At 37.1% G+C, this 21695-nt stretch overlaps 1 protein-coding gene and 1 non-coding gene across 2 annotated transcripts in view; one reads left to right on the top strand and one right to left on the bottom strand.

The window, feature by feature from the left end:
- The first annotated feature begins 5851 nt into the window (after positions 1 to 5851).
- Positions 5852 to 5926, top strand: Trnaa-agc. Its single transcript has one exon. It is a non-coding gene; the product is annotated as a tRNA-Ala (tRNA).
- A 14475-nt stretch (positions 5927 to 20401) lies between these two features.
- The window catches only part of Rnf130 (ring finger protein 130), a gene marked incomplete at its 5' end in the record, with an annotated part of 61225 nt that continues 59931 nt past the window's right edge, over positions 20402 to 21695 (bottom strand). Inside the window, one exon of the mRNA XM_015506411.2 lies at positions 20402 to 20591. Coding sequence (XP_015361897.2) covers positions 20576 to 20591 — 16 coding nt within the window. The remainder of the gene's footprint in view (positions 20592 to 21695) is intronic.

The following is a 21695-nucleotide window of genomic DNA, read 5'->3' as shown; positions in this document are numbered from 1 at the left end:
TGAATGTCAGTGTCCCCAGGGTTTTTATCGCAAGCCTGGTTTTTGTGTCACAGGGTAATTCCAGCCCATTTGGCTGCCACCATCATCTGAACTGAGTGTACCCTCTAGTGAGGGTGTCTGTGTGTGCATGTGTCTAGTGTACAAACCTCTGCATGGGGCAGGGGTGAGGGAAAATAGGGGGCACCCAAGATATTGTGATTACACGGAGACAACTTCGGTAGGGCTAGGTGGCATGTGTATTTAAAACATGGCTTCACAGGAATTCTGATGCAGGAGGAGCCAAACCTGATCACTATTCCCTCAGCAAACCTCTGCCTGAGATTAGCCCAGTATGTCCATGCCTCCTTCTAGGCACCCTGCCCTAAAGTGACTCAAAAAGGACTTTCCCTGGGTCTAATACCAATCCACTCACTGAGATTGGAAACTCAGGCTTCCACTTCTTCCTATGGCTCCTTCCTTTGATTCCTATTTTCAGTTAATCCCAGGTCTGTGGGTTAATTGGGAAAGTCCTTTCCTTGGACATGGCCTCTTAGAGGCAGGCCTTAGTACTCCAGGCCACTCTGCTGCCCATATACTTTCCTCCCCCCAAGCAGCTCATTCTCTTTCCAGAGACTGGAGTCAAGCCCTCACCAAGCAAAGATTTGGGGGCCCAGGAAGTGCAACCCCATCTTCCTAGCCACTGCCTCAGCTTCTCAGCCTTCACCTGGCCCTTCTGTTCAGGGTTTTCAAGGCAGCAGTGCTATACCCTTCATCTGAGCCCCTGTTCCTCTTCAAAACACTGAGCCTCATTTCACTTGCTCTTTCATCTTACTTGCTTGTTGATGTGCCAGTTTTCTGAAACAACCAAAACTTTACTTTTTTGTTTTTGTTCTGGTGTTGGGGATTGAACCTAGGGACTTGTGCATGCTAATCACATGCTCTACCACTTAGCTACACCCCAAACCCTCTGAATCTTCATGATCACTGAGTCCACTTCAATTCAAAGTATATGTGTTAGGCACACAGTGAGAATTTAGTAAAGGTCTGTGAACCTTTGTAGTCTTACTTTTTTTCTTCTAAATGCTACATTCTTAAAATCAGCATTTTTGTTCAATGACATCTATAAGCAACAACCACTTGTGAGAGCAGCTCCTGACTCAAACATGCCTCCTTGCTTTCCTACAGCAGAACACTGCCCAAGCAAGTAAAGGTTAATAGCAAGAGAACATGCTGGTTTTTCTTCAGTTAAAACCAGTGTTGTTTGGCATGTAGATCAATGAAAGCATTGGATGTGAGGGGTTATAAAGCCCACAGGACATTAGTCAAGTAAGTAAAACTCAGTAATCTTATTTTAATACCTTCCCCACTCCATATTTTGGCAGCTGGGACTATTGTGGCATAAAGGAAGTTGGTGAGTGCAGCTTTAGCCACAGGGTTAGTCCAGTGTTCACAGAAGTGCCTCATGGATGACCCTCCTGACCAGGCCTGAAAACCACCAGAGGAACTAGTTGATGGAGCAAAGCAGTGAAGAGATGAAGTCTAGCTTTAAAAGAAAAGCTCACAAGATTTTGTGAGGAGTTTTAATTGCCTGATTGTGGATATTGTCTCCCTGAGAGGGGAGCAGATGTGGGGCCCTGGATGGATATGCTCCACTAAATCTCAAACCTGGCCTTCCACATCAGCCCCTTCTCTCCTGATCCTGAAATAGGAGGAAAGGAGGGCTTTGAGAAGTTCCTCCCTAAGGACAGTAAAGATCCAAAAAGCTTATGCCTTTGCATTTTTACTATCATAACCTGATTCCTAGCTGATGACGCTCTGACTGCTCCCAGCAGTACTCCACATGCCAAAGTTTCTGCTCTGCCTGCGGATCAGGGTGCAAGTGGTCCAGGAGAAGAGGCTGGCAACAGGCCTAGCTCAAAACAGTCCATTGGAGGTATGGAAGGTTTGTAGTGTAAATAGCTCACTCTTTGGCTCTTTCCCTTCTTCAAATAGCTTCTCCATCACCACCAGATAAAATGAGAAATCATATTTCCTGACTAATAACCACAACTGGTGGTAAGACTTGTAGCAACCAAGACACTCACCTGTCACAGAAGAAGCTGCTCTCTGCTTCCTGAGCTGCTCAGAATCAGAGGCACCAGCTGACAAGCGTGCCCTCACCAAGCTGGCACAGCAAGCAAACACAGCAGTCTTGGCTCCCTGTCAAGGTCCCGGGAGTGGCTCAGCAAGGAGTCCTGGCAGCACAGCTGCTGGAAGGGAGACTGTTATCTGGGATAAAAAATGCCATTCTCTATTCCCGAAGTACATGTCCTTGATGAAGAAATCAGTGTCCCTTCTGACAAAGACAGGCCATTCTATAGCTGAGCTGGAAGATGGCCTGGATTTTCAGAAAAGGGTGTCAAGTTGGGATCTGGAGCACCGTTCTGAGTAAATACCCTTGTAAGAAATGCTTCCTTGGCTATTCTATAGTGAACATGTGCTCCAGACTTCTCAGAAATTCAAATATTTAATCAATAGATTTTAAAGGACACAATTTAAAAATTTCTCCTCAAGCAATTTCATTCCTTTTTAGTAAAGAAACTGTTTTGAGCAGAGTTTAGCATATATGTCTTTATAAGATGGCACAGATGAGAAGAAAATGCTATGTCAGGATCTGAGTTTTGATTTGGGGAAACCAAGGTCATGGTACAGATAACATGGCAATAATCAGAACCGAGTTATCTTATCTGTACAGTGAGCCAAACCAAACACAAATACAGGTGCACATCTGGAGCTCTGGCAGACTGAGACACGTTCTCACTGAGAATCAGTGAGGCAAACCTGTCTTCTGAAAGACACTCTCTTGAAACTGTTTATCAAAAATATTTTTATAGTACAAAGACTATAAAAAGGAAAACAAACTAAAGCCCTTGGTAAGCAGTAAAAAGCAAAATTAGTTTAGACCTTAAAGATCTGCCCTGTTCCAGTCTCAAATTATTAAAACAAAATGCTGCTGCTCACCCTGCTGTAGCATTCTTAAAAGCTGTCACCATCCTGGTTCTCTGAAGTTCTCTTTTGTTTTGGGTACACTTGTGTCTTAAGTGTCTTAGTGACATGTTACAAGAAAGACGCTGTTAAAGAGAAGCCACATGTGCAAAGATGGCAAGTGTTCATTTCAAACTTGTGTTCTACATAAGAGCAAATACAAATAACAGGGCAGGGATTTGTATGCCGGCTTGGTTTGCTGTCAAATCCAAGGAATCTGGAAATGAAAGTTGCCAGTCTCATAATAAGGATCTGAATGCCTTTACACCTTCTACAGCTCATATGAATAAGAAGCAGAAGACTGAACTATGGCGTGACCTTTTGCAAAAAGGAGGTGTAGATTTGTTTTATAAATTTGCTATTTTGGTTCCGTGCTGGGATTACTCATAGGATACAACTTTCTCATCATGTTAACTTGATGTCATCCTGTGTGTGTAGGAAGAGCATGTGTGTTCACGATGCCCACCATGCTGGCTGCCACATCCTTTTCTGTATGCCTGGCTGCTGACGCTCCAGTGCCTTCCTCATGTTGGCTCTGAAGCTGGAGGGAAGGGTTTGGGCTGGACCAATGAAGACTGAAGAAGAGTCCTCATCTGAGATCTAGCAGCAGGAAGGTTGTTTTATCTTCTTAGTAAAACATTCAAAATCGTTCGGATGTTGACAACCACTGGCTGTGCCTCTTGAGGTCAGTGTGCCTGGGAGGACTGCCAGGCTCTTTTGTGCTACTTCCCCACACCTCAGGGTTGGCAAGTGGACAGGTCCATAGGCTGTTGAGACTAGGGGGGCTTCAATGTTTAGTAGCTACATAAACACTTGTCACCTTATGTCATGCTCAACACAGATGCTGGAAAATGACCAAGCAGATGACTGACTGTCACCACCACAAAGAGACCCTGGCCCCATGGCCTGTATCTCCTGAGGCAGAGCTCTGTTGGGAAATGGGTTGGTCAGAGTCTTAGGTGAGGTACAAAACACAAGGCTTTCTCTCAATTCCCTAAAGAAAGAGGCCCTTTAACAGGAAGTAGAATAGAAACAGAGGACAAAATAGAGTATGTCAAGGAGCTGTGACTCGTGCTCTGCATTGGTAGGAAGCTTCACTTGCAGGCTTTAGTATGCATTGTAAGTGAGGATCACAAAAAATATTAAAAAAAAAAAAAACAACCACACACACACACAAAAAAAAAAAACAATGCCACCCCAACACAGAATAGCATGTGATTATTCAGGGACATGTTTGCAATGCAACCTTAACCCCTGACTCCTGCCTCTTCTCTGGAAATGGCCAGGCCTGTTGGGTGCCCATGTTCAGTGGCCAACTTTGGGCAGGCATTCAATACCACAAGGCTCACCTGGGCAATAATGCTGTTCTCAAAGCCTCACTTTGGGGAACTTTGCAATTTAACCCTGAACCCCAAACTGTGCTTGGAAGCACTATCATTCTTCCAAAATGGACACTGAGAAGAATACAAAATAAGAAAGGTGATCATAAATCAAATCACAAAAGAAGTGACCCCTAATAGCCCATTTTTAAAAAATCAGGTTTTGTTCTCATCATACATGTCCAAAGAAGGTTCAATTGTGGAGAATTCGCTTTCATACACCAGGCTTCGAGGGGACAAGGAATTTCGGTGAAAGAAGTGACCACCTGAAAAAGGAACAATAAAAACAGACTTAGTACAGGTCATCAGCTTCCATTTCTCACCCGGCTTCGGAGGAAAGAATGTGGATTATCTTTGAAATCCTTCACTTTCTCAAATGTCTCCTTCATATTGACCTCTTATTATTACAGAAAGAAAAAGAATGCATGTATTCTTCAATGTAAGAGTACTTCATGTAAGTTCATTTTTTGTGGTGTTGGGATTGAATCCAGGACCTTGAGGATGTTAGACAAGTGCTCTACCACTGAGCTACTTCCTCAGCCCTGTAAGCACACTTTAAATATGTATGTTCCCATGTTTGGATCCCCCAGTAATTTACTGCTGTAGCTCTTCAAAATAAAAGCTGCCTGGGGCTCTTGAAGATTTCTCTTACACATTTGAATACTTCTTCCTATGGAGAATTCGTACCCTACCCTGCCTACCTAACCTTTCCTCTCTAAGCAATTGTTCTCAGCTGACTATGGGGGTGTGGGTAAGCAGAGCCTCTTCATCAGATGGGCTGACTTGGTGATTTATGTGGTGATTTTGAGGCTCTGATAATAGATTTGAACGTTTTAAATTACATTATTGGTTAATTAAGTCCTTGCATTCATTTTTTAAATGATTTTTAAAATATGGAATTCATGCAAGTAAAGTGCTTTACCACCACACGAAAACTACACTAATGGAGCCTTATGTCTTGACATAGGATATTTTAAGTTCTTCAACCTTGTTCTTATTTTACAAATGGTGTGATGGGCAGGGAGGAAAGGAAGGTTGTAGGTTCATACTAACAAATGAATTTGTAGGACCACTATTTTCTTGTTCAACTTTATTATGTTTAAAATATTTTTTTTCTGCTTGTAAAAAAAAAAAAAACTAGGGTGAATTCGAAGATGTGTGCTGTCTGTACAAAGCAGCTCTTGAGGGGGAAGGCCCCAGGTAAAATACAGATGTTTGACCTCTTGACAACTAAGTCTCTGACCTCAGATGGATTTGCATGATCCAACAGTACCAAAGAGGGAATTATTTAAAAAAATGCTAATGATAAGGAGGATTTCTGCTACACAGGAAGAATTAAAGCCATCAGAAGTAGAAATGACATTTTTCTGGTAGGGTAGTGACCAGATGACAGCAAATCTTTGTCAAGTGCCACCACCCCTTACCCCCCCACCCCCCAAACAAACCCTTCAAACACAGTCAGAATGGAGTTTGGGGCTATAGCTCAGTGGTAGAGTGTATGCTTAGCATGCATGAGGCCCTGGGTTCAAACCCCAGTACCAAAATATAAAAGTAAAAACATTTTAAAAAAGGGTCAGAACCTAAACCAGTAACTGAGAGCTGTTAACTAGTTTTCTTGTGAAAAATATAACACCAAGAGAAAAACATTCAAGCAGCTGAATTTCAGAGAAAGGCATAATGCTGGCTTGCCAAGGAAGGACAAGATATTGTTTGATACCTGGAAAAATACCGTTTCCTGACCAAATGATTTTAAAAAAGTTATTGTTATTGGTGACACAGAGCTCTTAAGTAAACTCGTAAGAGAGGTATGACCAATATACAGAGAAGTGTACAGACTGTAAGCTCCACAGAGTGCACACTCATGAAATCATAGCTGGATCAAGAAAAAGAACATTAATAGCACTCCATGAGTCCCTCAGGTGACCCCCGATCACATCGTGCCCTCTCCCCTCCCCTGGAGAAACCAGAACCAGACTACTCACACACAGTTTAGCTTTGTCTATTTTAAATTTTACATAATTGGAAACACATCATATACTCTTCTGCCTAAATTCTTTGAGAAAATGCTATGTTGTGACATTCATGGTATGTAATCTATCAGGGAGCTACTTTGAACATTGCTGCTGGAAATATTCTTGTATCTTTTTTCCCCCTTAAGTTACTGGGGGTTGAACCTAGGAGCACTTTATCACTGGGCTACATCCCCAACTCTTTATATATAATTTTGAGACAGGGCCTGGCTAAGATGCTGAGACTGACCTCAAATTTGTGATCCTCCTGCCTCAACCTCCAGAGTCTGCTTGGATTACAGGTATGAATCATTACACCAGACTTGTGTGTATCTTCTGCATTCATGGGAATGCAGCTTTCTTGGGTTATGCCTAAGAATTGAATGGTTGGGTCTCAGGGTATGTATATACAGCTTCATCACACTGGCAGTATTCCAAAGTTATCAATTTTTTACTGCCACCAATAAGTTAGAGTTTCATTCATTCTATATTGGTTCCAATATCTGATGTTTTGTTATTCATTTTAGCACTTCTTGTAGGTATGTAATGGTATTTCATTGTGGTTTTAATTTACCTTCCCTTGATAACTAAATAGGAAGAACACTTTTCATATGGTTTTAGGCTATTTGTATATATGGTTCATCCTGAAATGTCTTCTTATTTCTTTTCCTCATCTTCCTATCAGGTTGTGTTTTTTCCTTAAATCTTTATTCTGAATGAATTCTTGGTGAATTATAAATATTGCAGTGATCTTGAATTTCTTAATTTTAGTGTAGACCAACTTAACTATCTTATGGTTCATGTACTTCTGAGTCCTATTTAAAGAACTCTCTGCCTATCTCTTTACCAAAAACTAAACAGTTTGAAGATACCTATTTTATCTTTTAGAAGACACATTTTTTATTTGGTATCAGAAACTGAGCCCAAGGGCACTTAACCACTGAGCAACATCCCCAACAGTTTGTGATCCTTTTGTCTTAGCCTCCCAAGTCACTGGGATTACAGGCACATACCACTGTGCTCAGCTACCTTTCACATTTAAATATATTGTCCATTTCAAGTTAATTTGTGAATAGAGTGTAAAGTAGGAATTAAAACTAACTTTTTTTTTTGTATAGAAATTAAGATGACCCAGAAACATCTTTTAAAGTCTGTCCTTAGCTAGGCTATGCCTGTAATCCCAGCTACTTGCAAGGCTGAGGCAGGAGGATTACAGACTTGGCAACTTAGGAAGATCCTTAGCAGTAACTAAGTGAAGCCCTGTCTCAAAATAAAAAATAAAAAAGGACTGGGGATGGCTGAGGTTGTGGCTCAGTGGTAAAGTGCTTGCTTAGCATGCATGAAGCACTGGGTTTGATCCCTAGCATCACATAAAAATAAACAAATAGAATAAAGGTATTGTGCCCATCTACAAAAAAAAAAAAAAAAAAAAAAGGACTGGGGATATAGCTCAGAGGTAAAGTGCCCCAGATTCAATTTCTAGTAAAAAACAACAACAAAAAATGAAAAACAACAAAAAACTATCCTTATCCCCATTGCCATGTAGTGCTACATGAGTGCTTCATGAGTTAGGTGTACATACTTATGTGTGGTTTTTTGAACTATAATCTGTTCTATTAAGACAGATTATTATCTGTTCATCCTTGGATCAATACCTGTCTTTATTACTGTAGCTTTATAAATAATATTGATTTATAGTTCTTTGAGTCCTTCTGCTTTATTATTCTTCAAGACTGTCTTATCCCAGATACACAGAAGGCTGAGGAAGGAGGATTGCAAGTTGGAGGCCCGCCTGAGCAATTTACTAAGACTTTGTCTCAAAATAAAATAAGATAAAATAAAACAGGGCTAGGGATATAGCTCAGTGCTTTGCTTACCCAGCATGTGTGAGATACTGAGTTCAATCCCCAGTACCACGGGCAGTGTGGGGGTGGTGGTTGACATTGTTTTGTTATTCCTGACCTTTTTCTATATTAATTCTAGAATCAGTTTGAGAAGTTAACATATATACTTCTCTACTGTGATACGACTGAAACTGCAGGGAATTTACTGCGAATCTAGGGTAAAATAACACATTTACAATAGATCTTCCAATTTGTTAACCTATTATACAAACTTATTTAGGTGATCTTTAATTTTTCCCAATAATGTATACTAGTTTTCTTATAGAAGTCTTACACATCTTCTCTTAGATATATTCCTCATACGGCATTCATTTGATGCTTTTTCAAAATGCTAACTTTTTGAATATTTCACTTTTAAAAAATATTTATTTTTTTAGTTGTAGTTGGACACAATACCTTTGTTTTATTTATTTATTTTTATGTAGTGCTGAGGATCAAACCCAAAGCCTCACATATGCTAGGCGAGCACTCTACCACTGAGCCACAACCCCAGCCCCTAAATATTTCACTTTTAATTGCTTATTTTGGTATATGGAAATACAACTTTCAGTCACACAGCAGGTATTCTCATTTACAATCTCAGGGAAAATGTTTCTAATACTTGACCCATTAAGTATGATGTCTGCTCTGATTTTGAAAAATGCCCATTATTAAGAAAAGTCTTGGGCTGGGGTTGTGGCTCAGTGGTAGAGCAATTGCCTAGCATGTGCGAGGCACTGGGTTCAATTCTCAGCCCCACATATAAATAAATGAATAAAATAAAGATCCATTAACATCTTAAAAAAAAAAAGTCTTGTTTTTCCTAGTTTGTTAAAAAGTTTTTTTGTTTTGTTTTTGGTACTGGCAATTGAATCCATGGGTACTTTACCACTGAACTACATTCCACCCCTTTTTATTTTTTATTTTGAGACAAGGTCTTGTTAAGATGTCATGGTTAGACTCAAACTTGTGATCCTCCTGCCTTAGCCTCCTGAGTAGGTGGATTACAGATGTCCACCGAACCTCTACCTAAAAGTTCCTTTTTAAAAACCAGGAACAGGTGTTGAATTTTTGCAAATGATTTTTCTATATCTATATGACTTTCCTGTTAATCTGTCAATAAAAGTGAATCAGTGAATCACACAGATTTTCAACCTTGCATTTTTTTTTTAAGTATAGCAAAGTTTATTAGAAGGGGAAAGAAACTCTCAACTGAGAGAGTTTGGTCCTCTTGGAGAGAAAAGTCATTAACCTTGCATTTTTTAATAAGTTTCAATTTGGTTGTAATGTTTTCCTTCCCCACATACCATCAGTTTTATTCAGGCAATCATTTCCATCTATATCATAAGCTAAATTAACTTACAATTTTCCTTTCTTAGAATGTCCCTGTAATGATTTGGTGTTAATGCTATGCTAATTTCATAGAAGGATTTGGGTAACTTTCTTCTGTCCAGAAAAATTTGCGTAAGAGTAGTGTTATTTCTTTCTTAAATGTTAGAAAGAATTCTCCAGTGAAACCATGCAGGCCTTCTTTGAGTAAGTATTTTAAATGATGGGTCTAATTTATTGCCTAGATGTGGGAGAATTCAGACTTCCTATTTCTTCTTATATAAATTTTGATATTTGTGTTTTTTCAAGGAATTTGTGAACTTCAGCTAATTTTTATACTTTACGGTCAAGGTCTCATAACATTCTTTCATCATTATTATTTTTCCTTGTGGCAAAAAGTACATAACATAAAATTTGCCATCTTGACCATTTTTAAGTGTACAGTTCAGTAACGGTAAGTACATTCACATTGTTATAAAATAAATTTCCAGAACTTTTTCATCTTACAAATCTCAAAACTCTACACTCATTAAACAACTATCCTTTTCTCCTCCCCACAACCTTTGGTAAACACTAGTCTACTTTCTTTTTCTTTGTATTTATTATTTTTAATGTGTATATGCTTTTTAGTGATATTTCTTATTTTTCATTCCTAATATTGAATGTTTCTTATTATCAGCAGATCAAGTTAATTCAATTAGTCTTATTAAAGAAACAACTCTGTGATTTGTTCTTTTTTTTCAAGTGTGTGTTTTCCAAGGAATTCACTTATGATCTGTATTTGTTTCACTGGATTTAGCTTGTTATTTGAAAGAAATGCTCAGAACATTAATTTCTATATTTTCTGCATTTTTTTTAAGAAAGAGAGAGAATTTTTAAAAAATATTTATTTATTTTTTAGTTTTCGGTGGACACAACATCTTGTGCTGAGGATTGAACCCAGCACCCCATGCATGCCAGGTGAGCGTGCTACTGCTTGAGCCACATCCCCAGCCCCTATTTTCTGCATTTATGGTCACAAATTTCCCTACAACATGGCTCAGTTGCTTCAGACAAATTTTAATATGTCATATTTTATCAACATTCTATCAAACACTTATTATATTTTCCACTGCAATTTCTTCTTTGACTCATGAGTTCTTTTTTAGAAGCAAACTTCCACCCTCCCTCTCTCCCTCCCTCCCTTCCTTCCTTTGGTACTAGGGATTGAACCTGGTGTCTCTTACACGTCAAGCAAGTGCTCTACCATTTAGATATGAGTCCCCAGCACCACAATGATTAAGTGCAAACATCTGAGGATCATTCTAATTACTTTTCCCCCCATTTTTAAATTGGTGTTTTATAGTTGTACATATTGATGAAATCTGTTGTTACATATTCGAACATGCACACAATATGACAATATAACTTGGCCAATATCACTCCACAGCATTTCCCATTACTTTCCCTATCGCCCACCCCTTGCTAATTATCTTTTTGATAATGGTTTATACTGGTAAGAAATCAAGTCTGCATGATTTCAATCCATATATTTTTGTTGAAATATGTTTTATGACTCAGCAGAGATGTATCTAAAAATAGCAAATATCCTTTGCTTGATGAGTTTTTATATACTATATATAATATGTATTTAAAACGTCTTGGTCTGTTAATTGTGATGTTCAAACATGAGTATTTGTTCATTATCAAGAGATACATTTAAATAATAGTGGAATTATCTATTTCTCCTTTTATCCATTAAATTTTGTTCCTTATATTGGAGGATACATTAAGTACATCTATTTAAAACTGTTTTCTTCAAGATGAATTAACCTTTTAATTATTATGAAATGTCTTTTATCTTAAAACAGCAGCAGATATTTAGAACAATTTTATTTTTATTATCGTTTACATGGTATTTTTCTATTCATTTTACTTTCACATTTTTGTCTCCTTATAGCAAGGACATATCACATATACATGTATGTATATAAATTTAAAACTAGTGTATCTTTGTGTATTTAGCCATTCATTTATACTCACTACTAACATATTAGTATTTAAATCTGTAATTTTATTGCTTATTTCATTTGTCCAACCTGTCCTATGCTATTTTCCTCTTAACATTTTCCCCTCATTTTTAAAAACTTTTCTTTACTTTTTAGTTGTAGATAATACAACAACTTGATTTTATTTAGTTATGCTTTTATGTGGTGATGAGGATTGAACCCAGTGCTTCACAAGTGCTGGGCAAGTGCTCTACCATTGAGCCACAACCCCAGCCCATTTCCTCTCCTTTCATATAACTTTGTAGTATTTTCCTACTATTATTTTATTATGTATTGTTTTATTATTCTTTTAGTGGCTACACTAGTCTAAAAGTTATTTTATTAATTTTTTGGTTGTTATGACATGTATCCTTGATTTATTAAAGTCTACTATAAATTAGTACTTTTACTTATTCCTGGACAATGTAAGTCTCTCAGAACACTTTATAAAAAAAATACTTTTTAGTTATCAATGGATATTTATTTTATTTATTTATATGTGGTGCTGAGAATCGAACCTAGTGCATCACTGACACATGCTAGGCAAGCACTCTACCACTGAGCCACAACCCCAGCCCCTCAGAACACTTTTATTTTATTTATTCCCTACTACCTTTTGTGCATTTGATGTCAAGTAATTTCTATAAGGTATTATTAATAGTACTGTATATGTCAATCACAATTTAGATTCACCTATGTATTTACCTTTTCTGCTGTTCTTTAACCTTCTAGCATCTCCATATTTTCACCTGGAATCTTCTTCCTTTAGCCTGAACATTTCCCTCTTAGTATTTGTTGGAAAATGTTCAATTTCATCTTTAATTGTGGTAATTTTTTCCCTAGGTATTTAGGCTAGCATTTTTTTCCCCCTTTAACATGCAATTCACTGTTTTCTGGCTCCCTTCTTTCTTTCCCTCTCTCCCCGTACTGGGGATTGAATCCAGGGCTCATACACACTTGCCACTCTACCACTGAGCTACATCCCCAGTCCTTTTTATTTTATTTTGAAACAGGGTCTCACTAAGTTGCCCAGGGTAACCTTGAACTTATTTTCCTACTTCCGTTTCCCACATGGTTCCCATTGTTTCTGAAAGATACTAACTCTAAGTATCCTGTTGTTACTTTAGAAGTAATGTATCTTTTTAAAAAATATTTATCTTTTAATGTGGTCTGAGGATCAAACCCAGTTTCTCACACATGCTAGGCAAGTGCTCTACCACTGAGCCACAACCCCAACCCCAGAAGTAATTTATCTTATGTTGGAGAAGAAAGGCAAAGCTGGAGGACTCATTTCTTAATTCCAAGACTACCACAAAACTACAGTAATCAAGACAATGTGGTACTCATATAAAGATAGGATAGAGATTAATGGAATAAAATTGAGAGCCTAGAAATAAAATAATACATCTATGATCAATTCATTCTTTGAGCCACACTCCCAACCCTATTTTATATTTTATTTAGAGACAGAGTCTCACTGAGTTGCTTAGGGCCTCACTTTTGCTGAGGCTGACTTTGAACACACGATCCTCCTGCCTCAGCCTCTGATTTTGCTAGCATTATAGGTGTGTGCCACAGCACCCAGCTAAATTAATTCTTGCAAGGGTGCCAAAGATCATTTAATGAGGCAAAGAATACTTGGGAAAGTGCAATTTGTTATGAACAGATGCTCAACATCATTAGTCATTAGGGGAATGCAATGAAACTGGATTCCTACCTCATAGCATGTATAAATATTAACTCCAACTTGATCAAACACTTAAGTTTAAGTCCTAAAACTGCAAAACTATAAAAATCTTAGAAGTTTTTGTAATTTGAAATAGATTTTAAAATAGATGTCATTTAGAAATGTCATTCTTAGAAATGACACCTAAAGCACAAGCAACCAAAAGGGAAAAAAACAGGTTAAGTTAGACTTCTTCAAAATAAAAACAAGTTCTTGAAAGTCACTATCAAGGAACTGAACCAAATGTTTATATAATGGTAGAAAATATTTGCAAATTGTGTATATGATAGGGGTCTAATATCTGGAACAAAGAACTCAACAACAAGAACAAAACCCAGACAAGTTTTAAAATTAGACAAAGCACTGAATAGATATTTCTCCAAAGAAGATACAGAAGTGGCCAATATAAAAAGAAAAGGATGCATTAGGGAAATGCAATCAAAAGTATGAGGTATTGCTATACCCACTAGAAAAGGGTACTATTCAGAAAAAGTGGGAGGAATAATAAGCACTGGTGAAGATGTGGAGAAATTAGAACATCACTGGTAGGAATGTAAAATGTTTCACAGCTAGCATGGAAAAGAGTCTGGCGGTTTTTCAAAGAGTTAAAACATAGAACCAAATGACCCAGGAATTCTAAGTATATACCCCAAAGAATTGCAAACAGATGGGCTGGGGATGTGGCTCAAGCGGTAGCGCGCTCGCCTATGCCGCATGCGTGCGTCCCGGGTTCGATCCTCAGCACCACATACAAACAAAGATGTTGTGTCTGCTGAAAACTAAAAAATAAATATTAAAAAAAATTCTCTCTCTCTCTCTATTGAAAAAAAAATGCAAACGGATTCCTGAACACTGAAGTTCACAGTAACACTATTATTCATTTGGGTTGTTTCCACCCCAGACGTCCCATCAATGAATAGTGGATGAACAAACTGTAGCGCGCAAGCGCGCGCGCGCACACATACATAGGACAATTATTCAGTCACAAAAAGGAATGAAGTACTGATATATGCTACAATGTAGATGAATCTTTAAAATATTATGCTAAGTGAAAGAAGCCTGGCACAAAAAATTACATATTTTATATAATTTTCTCTATATGAAATGGTCCAAGTAAGTGTATCTATGGACACAGCAAAGATTGGTAATTTCCAGGGGCTGGTGGGAAGGTGGAATTTAGAGCAAGTGCTTAATGGAAACGGGGGTTTCCTTTGTGGAGATGAAAACATTTTGGGGAGGTATGTTTACATTCCACTGTGATACAGATGCTCCTTGACTTATAGCAGGGTTATGTCTGGATTGTTATTGTTAAGTTTAAAATACTATAAGTTGAAAATGTACTTAATTCTCATAGCCAATCAAACATCATAGCTTAGTCTAGCTTACCTTAAATGTGTTCAGAACATCTACATTAGCCTACAGTTGGGCAAAACCATCTGAGCTCACTTTATTGATTAAGTAGACTGTACTAGGGCTTGAACCGAGAGCCTCATACATATTAGATAAGTGCTTTATCATTAAACAACATCCCCAGTACTTTTTAAATTTTATTTTGAGACAGGGTCTGGCTAAGTTGCTGAGGCTGGCCTTGAACTTGGGATCCTCCTCTCTTAGGTGAGTGTCATTGCACCCAGCTCATAAAGTCTACTTTAAAATAAAGTATTGAGTATCTCATATACTCTAACTTATACAGTACACTGTAGAGTATTGGTTGTTCATGCTTGTGATTCTGTGGCTGGCTGTGACTGTGGCTCACTGTCACTGCTCAGCAACTTGAGAGTGTGCATATTGCTACTATGGGAAAAAGATTAAGATTCAAAGCATAGTTTCTATTGAGTAAAAATTGCTTTCATATCATTGTAAAGTTGAAAAACTATAAACTGAACCATCATAATTTGAGGACTGTCTTTATACTAAATGCCACTTTAAAATAGGTAACTTTATGTGGCTTTCACCTTAATTTTAAAAATTGAGATGCAAATGATGCTTCTTTTGACTTCTTTTAAGTTTTTCTTTGCCTTAATTTTTTTTTAACTATAGCATCTTGGTATAGTTTCCTTCTTATTTATTATGCTTAGTGTTTATAATACCTCTTGAGTCTGTAGTTTGCAGTCATTTGCCAATTTTGAAAACTTATCAGTTATTTCTCTCTTCAAATACTGCTTCTGCCTTATTCTGTCTCCTTTCATTCTATGTCTTGAATTATAAGCACATTAGATTTTTTTTTTTCATCATGGTCAAGACTCTTTTTGTTCTTCAACCAGATATTTTCTTCTGATTTGTATTCCAGTTCAAGAATCCTCTCTTCAGCTATGTTTAAATTTATTAAGCCTTCTACTGAGTTCTTATTCCCAGTATATATTTTCAAAATGTATTTCCAGTTCTCACATTTCCATTTGATTCTTTGTTGTTTCCAGTTACTGGCTGAAATTATCCACCTTGTTATTGTTTTCTATATAAACTCAGTTATTTTAAAGTCTTTCATGTTTTTAATATTTAGATTTCTTACAGAACTTTTTTCTTTTTTCCCCTCCTGTCTTGATCATTTGGCCTTGTAGTCTGATATACCTATTTTTTTTAAAATAGGTTACTAGACAGTTTTATGAAAAATGTAGAGATAATCCAAGGCTGTTGCTGCTACTATCTTTTTCTAGAGAATTTCCTACTGTCTCCTTACAATATATCACTTTCAGACTATAAATATATCACTTTATCCTAAGTAGAGATTTAGTAGATTTTGAACTTGGGCTTTAGTCTTTGAGAAGGTTAGTCAAATTCTGGTTTAGCCTATAGTTCCAATGTGGCTCCCTTCTGGGATCCCAATAGAAAGTCTGGGGGTGTTTAACAGGGCTCCATTCTCTTGGAGGATTCTGAATTCCAAGTTTTGTTTCACAAGCCCAGTAAGACTGCTTGAGCTTTCCTCATCTCAATCTTTCAACCATTACTTTCTGGTCACTTTTCAGCCTCTGCTTATAAATTGGTAAATGCTTCAAAAGATGTGTTGAACACTGGGTTCATATTCTGTACTTCTTTTCTCTAGGATCCTGGCTCTCCAATTTTAACAACTACTTTCACTATGCAAACTTCATTGTGTTTTTGCAATATAACAATATAATCTACAAGTCCATAACTTTTTTTTAAAATTGTCTTTTCTTAAAATTTTTTCTTAAAAATTGTCTTTTAGTTGTAGGTGGACAGTATCTTTATTTTATTTTTATGTTGTGCTGAGGATCGAACCCAGTGCCTCACGTGTGCTAGGCAAGCACTATACCACTGGGTCACAACTCCAGCCCAAATTTTGTGTCTTCTTAAAGAAATTAAATAATGCTCAATTCTTCTCTATTCTGGTCATCAAGAATTCTATTTTTTTGGTATTATCTCTAGCCTAACCACAGGCCCTATTTACAGACCAGATGGATATATTTGCTAAAGTTACAGTCTAGTTGGTCAATACATCTGGTCTGTAAATAGGGCCTGTGGTTAGGCTAGCAGTCGAAAAGTATGGAATACTTTTCCATACAAGTGGACAAGTTTTATCACTATGTGTGATAAATGACTAGAATTTTCACATAAAGCAATCCTCAATAACAAAGGGATGGTAGCCAGAGGTGAAACTGAGACTTTCCCATACTCCTTTCTATGGGTTGCATGTATTCTCATCTGGACCTTGTTCTTCCATGATGATGAGCATGAATCAGTCCTGTCTGTGCACTAGGTGAACATGTGTGTGGGGGAAAGCATTGAATAGAAGGCCAGCTGAAAGATCTAAGTGGTACAGGACCTTTTCTGGGCTGAACCACACCTGAGCAAAACTCTCATCACTAGGAAGGATTTTGCTGGGTCCTTTTCACACAAGAAAGGGGAAAAAGAAAAACACTACTGAATAATACTATATGCCAAGCACTTTCACAAACATTATCTAGTTTTCACAGCTCTATATTGCTGTTAATATTAACTTTCATTTCATCATTGAGAGAAAGAGCCTAGAAGAAGTTAAATAACCAACCCAGTGAGGGAAGGGCTAGACCCGGACTCATACCCACTGCTTTACTGAACAACCTAAAGTCCAGATCAAATTAACATAAAGAAATGTTGTTTTCTTTGGCTGGTGATATAAATGAAATACTTAAGAGGGACAATAGAAATTCAATTTTCTTTGCCAAAGCTTAACAGTGCCTATGCTGGACAAAATTTACATTGTACATGCTGCTCCTGTGAACTAATATACATACTCTGGGTTGCTCCTGCATATTTTCAGATTGAAGAGCATACCTAGCTGAGAGCATGGGAACCTGAGCTGCAACACATTTATACCTCACCAACAGTAAGTAGTATCTCGAGAGAAAGGGGGAAGGAGAGATGGCAGGGGAGAGACGGAGAGAGCATAATAAAATAGTGGGGCTGATTCTGCCTGTTTCTCCACACAGTGAGCACCTATCCTGTTGTGAGAGTGACAAGAGGAATTATTTGTTTATATTGTACTGTAATTTGTTTAGTATTAACAAATAATTGGGAAGGTAAAAAGTGAAAGAATATTCAGGATCTTTTTTCAACTGTTTCAAAAAGTTATAGTCCAGCTGGTCAAACTGAAAGTGAGGCTTAATTTCATCAGGCTTTAATGGCTACATTAAGCCATAGGTAGGATCAGGTGAACTGCTTTTCTGTGGAGGTTCTTCAGACTATAATCTTATCAACTTTTGGTCTATGTAAACATGAAGGTTTCCTTGAAATAAAATATCCTTGAAAAATATTTTGGGGTAAAACCTAAACAACCTTTGCCTTATTTATTACAAAAGTTTTTCCAAGGGGCTGGGGTTGTGGCTCAAGTGGTAGAATGCTCACCTAGCATGTGTGAGGCACTGGGTTCAATCCTCACACCACATAAAAATAAAAATATTGTATCCACCTAAAGCTAAAACATAAATAAATTTTAAAAAATATATATATAAAAGTTTATCCAATAAGGGTTTAAAACTCAAAAATCATATCTATTGCAGCCTAAATTTGGTCAATTTCTAATTTTTAAAATAGTAAACAAATTTTCAACATCATACATTATTTCTATTCATAGCATGCCTATTAAGAAATATAACAACTGCATTTTGATGCCAACTGTCTCTGGTCCTAAGGAATAAAAATCCATACTTTCAAGATGCACAGGCATGCATGCACACGCATGCACACGTGAATATGAAATGCACCACTTTCTTGGTTACTGAGACCACGATTAATTAACACATGAAAACTTGATGTAAGTTAAATCTCAACACTACACAGCAGTAGATTCCAATATTAACAGCTGATGACAAATTTTCTCCAGGATTGACAGATAGCCTCACCCTATTAATATATTCATTACACTTTTTAGATCTTGCAAAAATTCTGTGTATCCTGAAAAGCACCTGTTGTTTTTTAAAAAAAGTCTTGATGCTAAGACTTGAAACATGTGAAAAGAGGAAAAGTACATTAAACTATATTAATTATAAATAGTAACAATGTCATCAAAAGTCCTACATCTCCTGATGACTGTTGAAAGAAAATAATGACTCATCATAAACAGGAAGAAAAGGAAAAGGAAGAGCCATTTTGATTTTCACTAGAATAAAACTAGGCAAAAGAGGAACTATATTATTAACTTAGGAAAATACTGCTGGAAGGAAAAATTGTATTGAGAAAGATGTTAATGCAACAAGGCTCTCTAGAGAATACTGTTAAAATACTTGGATCACTTCTCCAGCATTCTAAGTTGGCTGGTATCATCAGGAGGGCCACTGAACCAATGAATTTCAATGGACAGAAATGTAATGAATGTTTCTATGAGTTTTAAAAAATACTTTAACCTTTTGTGCACCTAACAACAGAGCCCTAAAATACATGAAGCAAAAACTGACAGAATTGGGGCTGGGGTTGTGTGGTTCAGTGGTAGAGCAGTTGCCTGGCATGTGTGAGGCCCTGGGTTCGATCCTTAGCACTGCATATAAACAAACAAATAAGTAATAAATAAAAATAAAGGTCCATTGACAATTAAAAAATATTTAAAAAAACCCTGACAGAATAGAAGGGGAAAATACACAATTCAACGATAGCAGCTAAAGACATCAATACCCACTTTGCTTGATAGAGCAACTAGAGAGAAGATAAAGAAGGAAAAGAGAAGATTTGAAGAATACAATTAAGCAACCAGACTTAATAGACATCTACAGAACACTCTACATAACAATAGTAAATATATGTTCTTCTGAAACTGTGCATGGAATATTCTCCAGGATAGACTATATGATAGGTCATAAAATAAGCTCCAATAAATTTGACATGATTGAAAATCAGGCCAAGTATGTTCTCCAACCAAGTGAATTCAGAAACCTATATACAAGGAGACTTGGAAAATTCACAAATATGCTGGTCTTATTGCTCAAGCATACAATTTAATATAACAAAATATTTCAATGTTTTCCTCATCAATAAAGCAAAAACATTTCATTCACACATACAAAATTGCTCTCATCCAACTCTTTCAAATTTTCTTTTTAAAAAATGAATACTAGGTAAACTATAAAAGAACACCTACAACAAATATTTACTAATCAGTGTGCATTTTGTAAACTTTTATACTCATTTCTTCACCCACAAATATTTATTGAGCACTTACTACATGCAAAGCACTCTACTATGTATGGGAAATACCAAAGGGAGCAAAACGGTTCAAAATCCTTGCTACTCCAGAGATGGAGCTAAAATCCTGGAGGAGGCAGATCACCTCTAAACAAAGGAAAAGTTATAAAAGAGTGCATAGCACTTTTGAAGAAAATAAAATGGAATAATTCAATTTGAGCGCCTGAGGGAGTATTTCTATGCAGGACAACTCTACTGTGCTTTCTACTTGGGCACAGTGGGAGCCTACGTTAAGATACCAAAAAATAGTGTTATCGTTATTTCACTGGGAGTCATACACACTGTTTCTGAAATCCATACAAATGAAATTCAGATATGTCATCTCCAAATCAGCCTTTGAAACACAAGTCAGTAAATAATACTCAACAGCACAGTCTTTTTTATTATTTATTTCTTTTAATACAAAGCTTTGGCATTAGCAATTTTATGAAAAAATAAAATGTACTAAAAATAAATGCTGTGTGGCATGATTGGTAAATGATGCACAAAAATAGGTTCTTTTTTCCTTCAAGGCAATCAGTCAGAAAGCAGTTTTTTTTTTCCTTCTTCAAAACCACTCTACCCTATGGAATAAAAGGAAAAGAGATGTCATAAATTAGTTAAAGGGTAGATGTCAATGTTTAAAAAAAAAAACAAATAGAAAAACGATTCTAACTAAAGGGTGGCCTAGGACTGTCCCCAACTGTTTCCTAATCCCTTTTGGTAAAGCCAGTAAGGCCATTAATTTGCCTGAAATCAGCAGTTTCATTTCTGTAGTCAAGTGGTTTGTCATCTTAAAAGTGTTTTAATATTCTCGAAAGAAATGCAGGAAAAAGTATCAGGCTGATACTATCTTGTTTAATATTTAGGGACAGTTATCACTCAATTTACAACTTCTCCTGGATTAAATAGTTGCTAAATGTTGAGTGTGCTGGTCATTAAAATATGTTCCTTCCTTTAAAATGTGCTCCTCTTTTACTCATCAAACAAGAATGTCATTACTTATGATGAAGTTAGAGTTGAAGAGCCCAGACTTGTAGGGATGCAGGACGTGGCTCTTTCTTCCAGGAGTTTGCCAGATTTTGCATGTAAGTCTGTGTGTTTCTATCCCTAAATACAATGTACCTAAAGTCTTTTAAGTTTTCCATCTGTCTCTCAGGCTCATGCTGCCTTCTTCACAGACCCTGGCACTGCTGCAGCTGCCCTCACTTCCTAGCCCCTTGTATTCTGGCTAATTTCATTAGGCCCCCCTGCACAGTCTTTCATTTTGAAGGTTCCCAAATCAAGTCTTTAGCTCACCTTGAGACCTATACTTCAAACTGCTATAATCTTTGGCTATCAAACACTTTTCAAGGATCTCTTGATTTCATCTCCTCCCCACCATCCTGACATCTTCCTTCAATTCTATATTTTTATCCTAACCTATCTTCTTGCCTCCATTCTCTACCACTTCAAAGAAACTTCTCAATCACCAGGAATTATCTTTCTGCTGAAAAGTCTTAGATGCTATCTATTATTTATAAGACTAAAGTCCAAATTTTGTAGCCCACATGCTGTCACTGCCACAAGCTAGTACCTACAACAGATACATCAACCACGGCCTCCCTGAGCCTGCTATTTTTCCTCATTTTGTGCCCTAATTATGCTCTTCCTGGTTCCTAAGTTACTTATTGCATGAAGCCACCCCC

Source organism: Marmota marmota, unplaced genomic scaffold (genome assembly GCF_001458135.2).
Source record: "Marmota marmota marmota unplaced genomic scaffold, marMar, whole genome shotgun sequence".
Lineage (NCBI taxonomy): Eukaryota > Metazoa > Chordata > Mammalia > Rodentia > Sciuridae > Marmota > Marmota marmota.
This window is presented reverse-complemented; position numbering and strand designations above follow the sequence as displayed.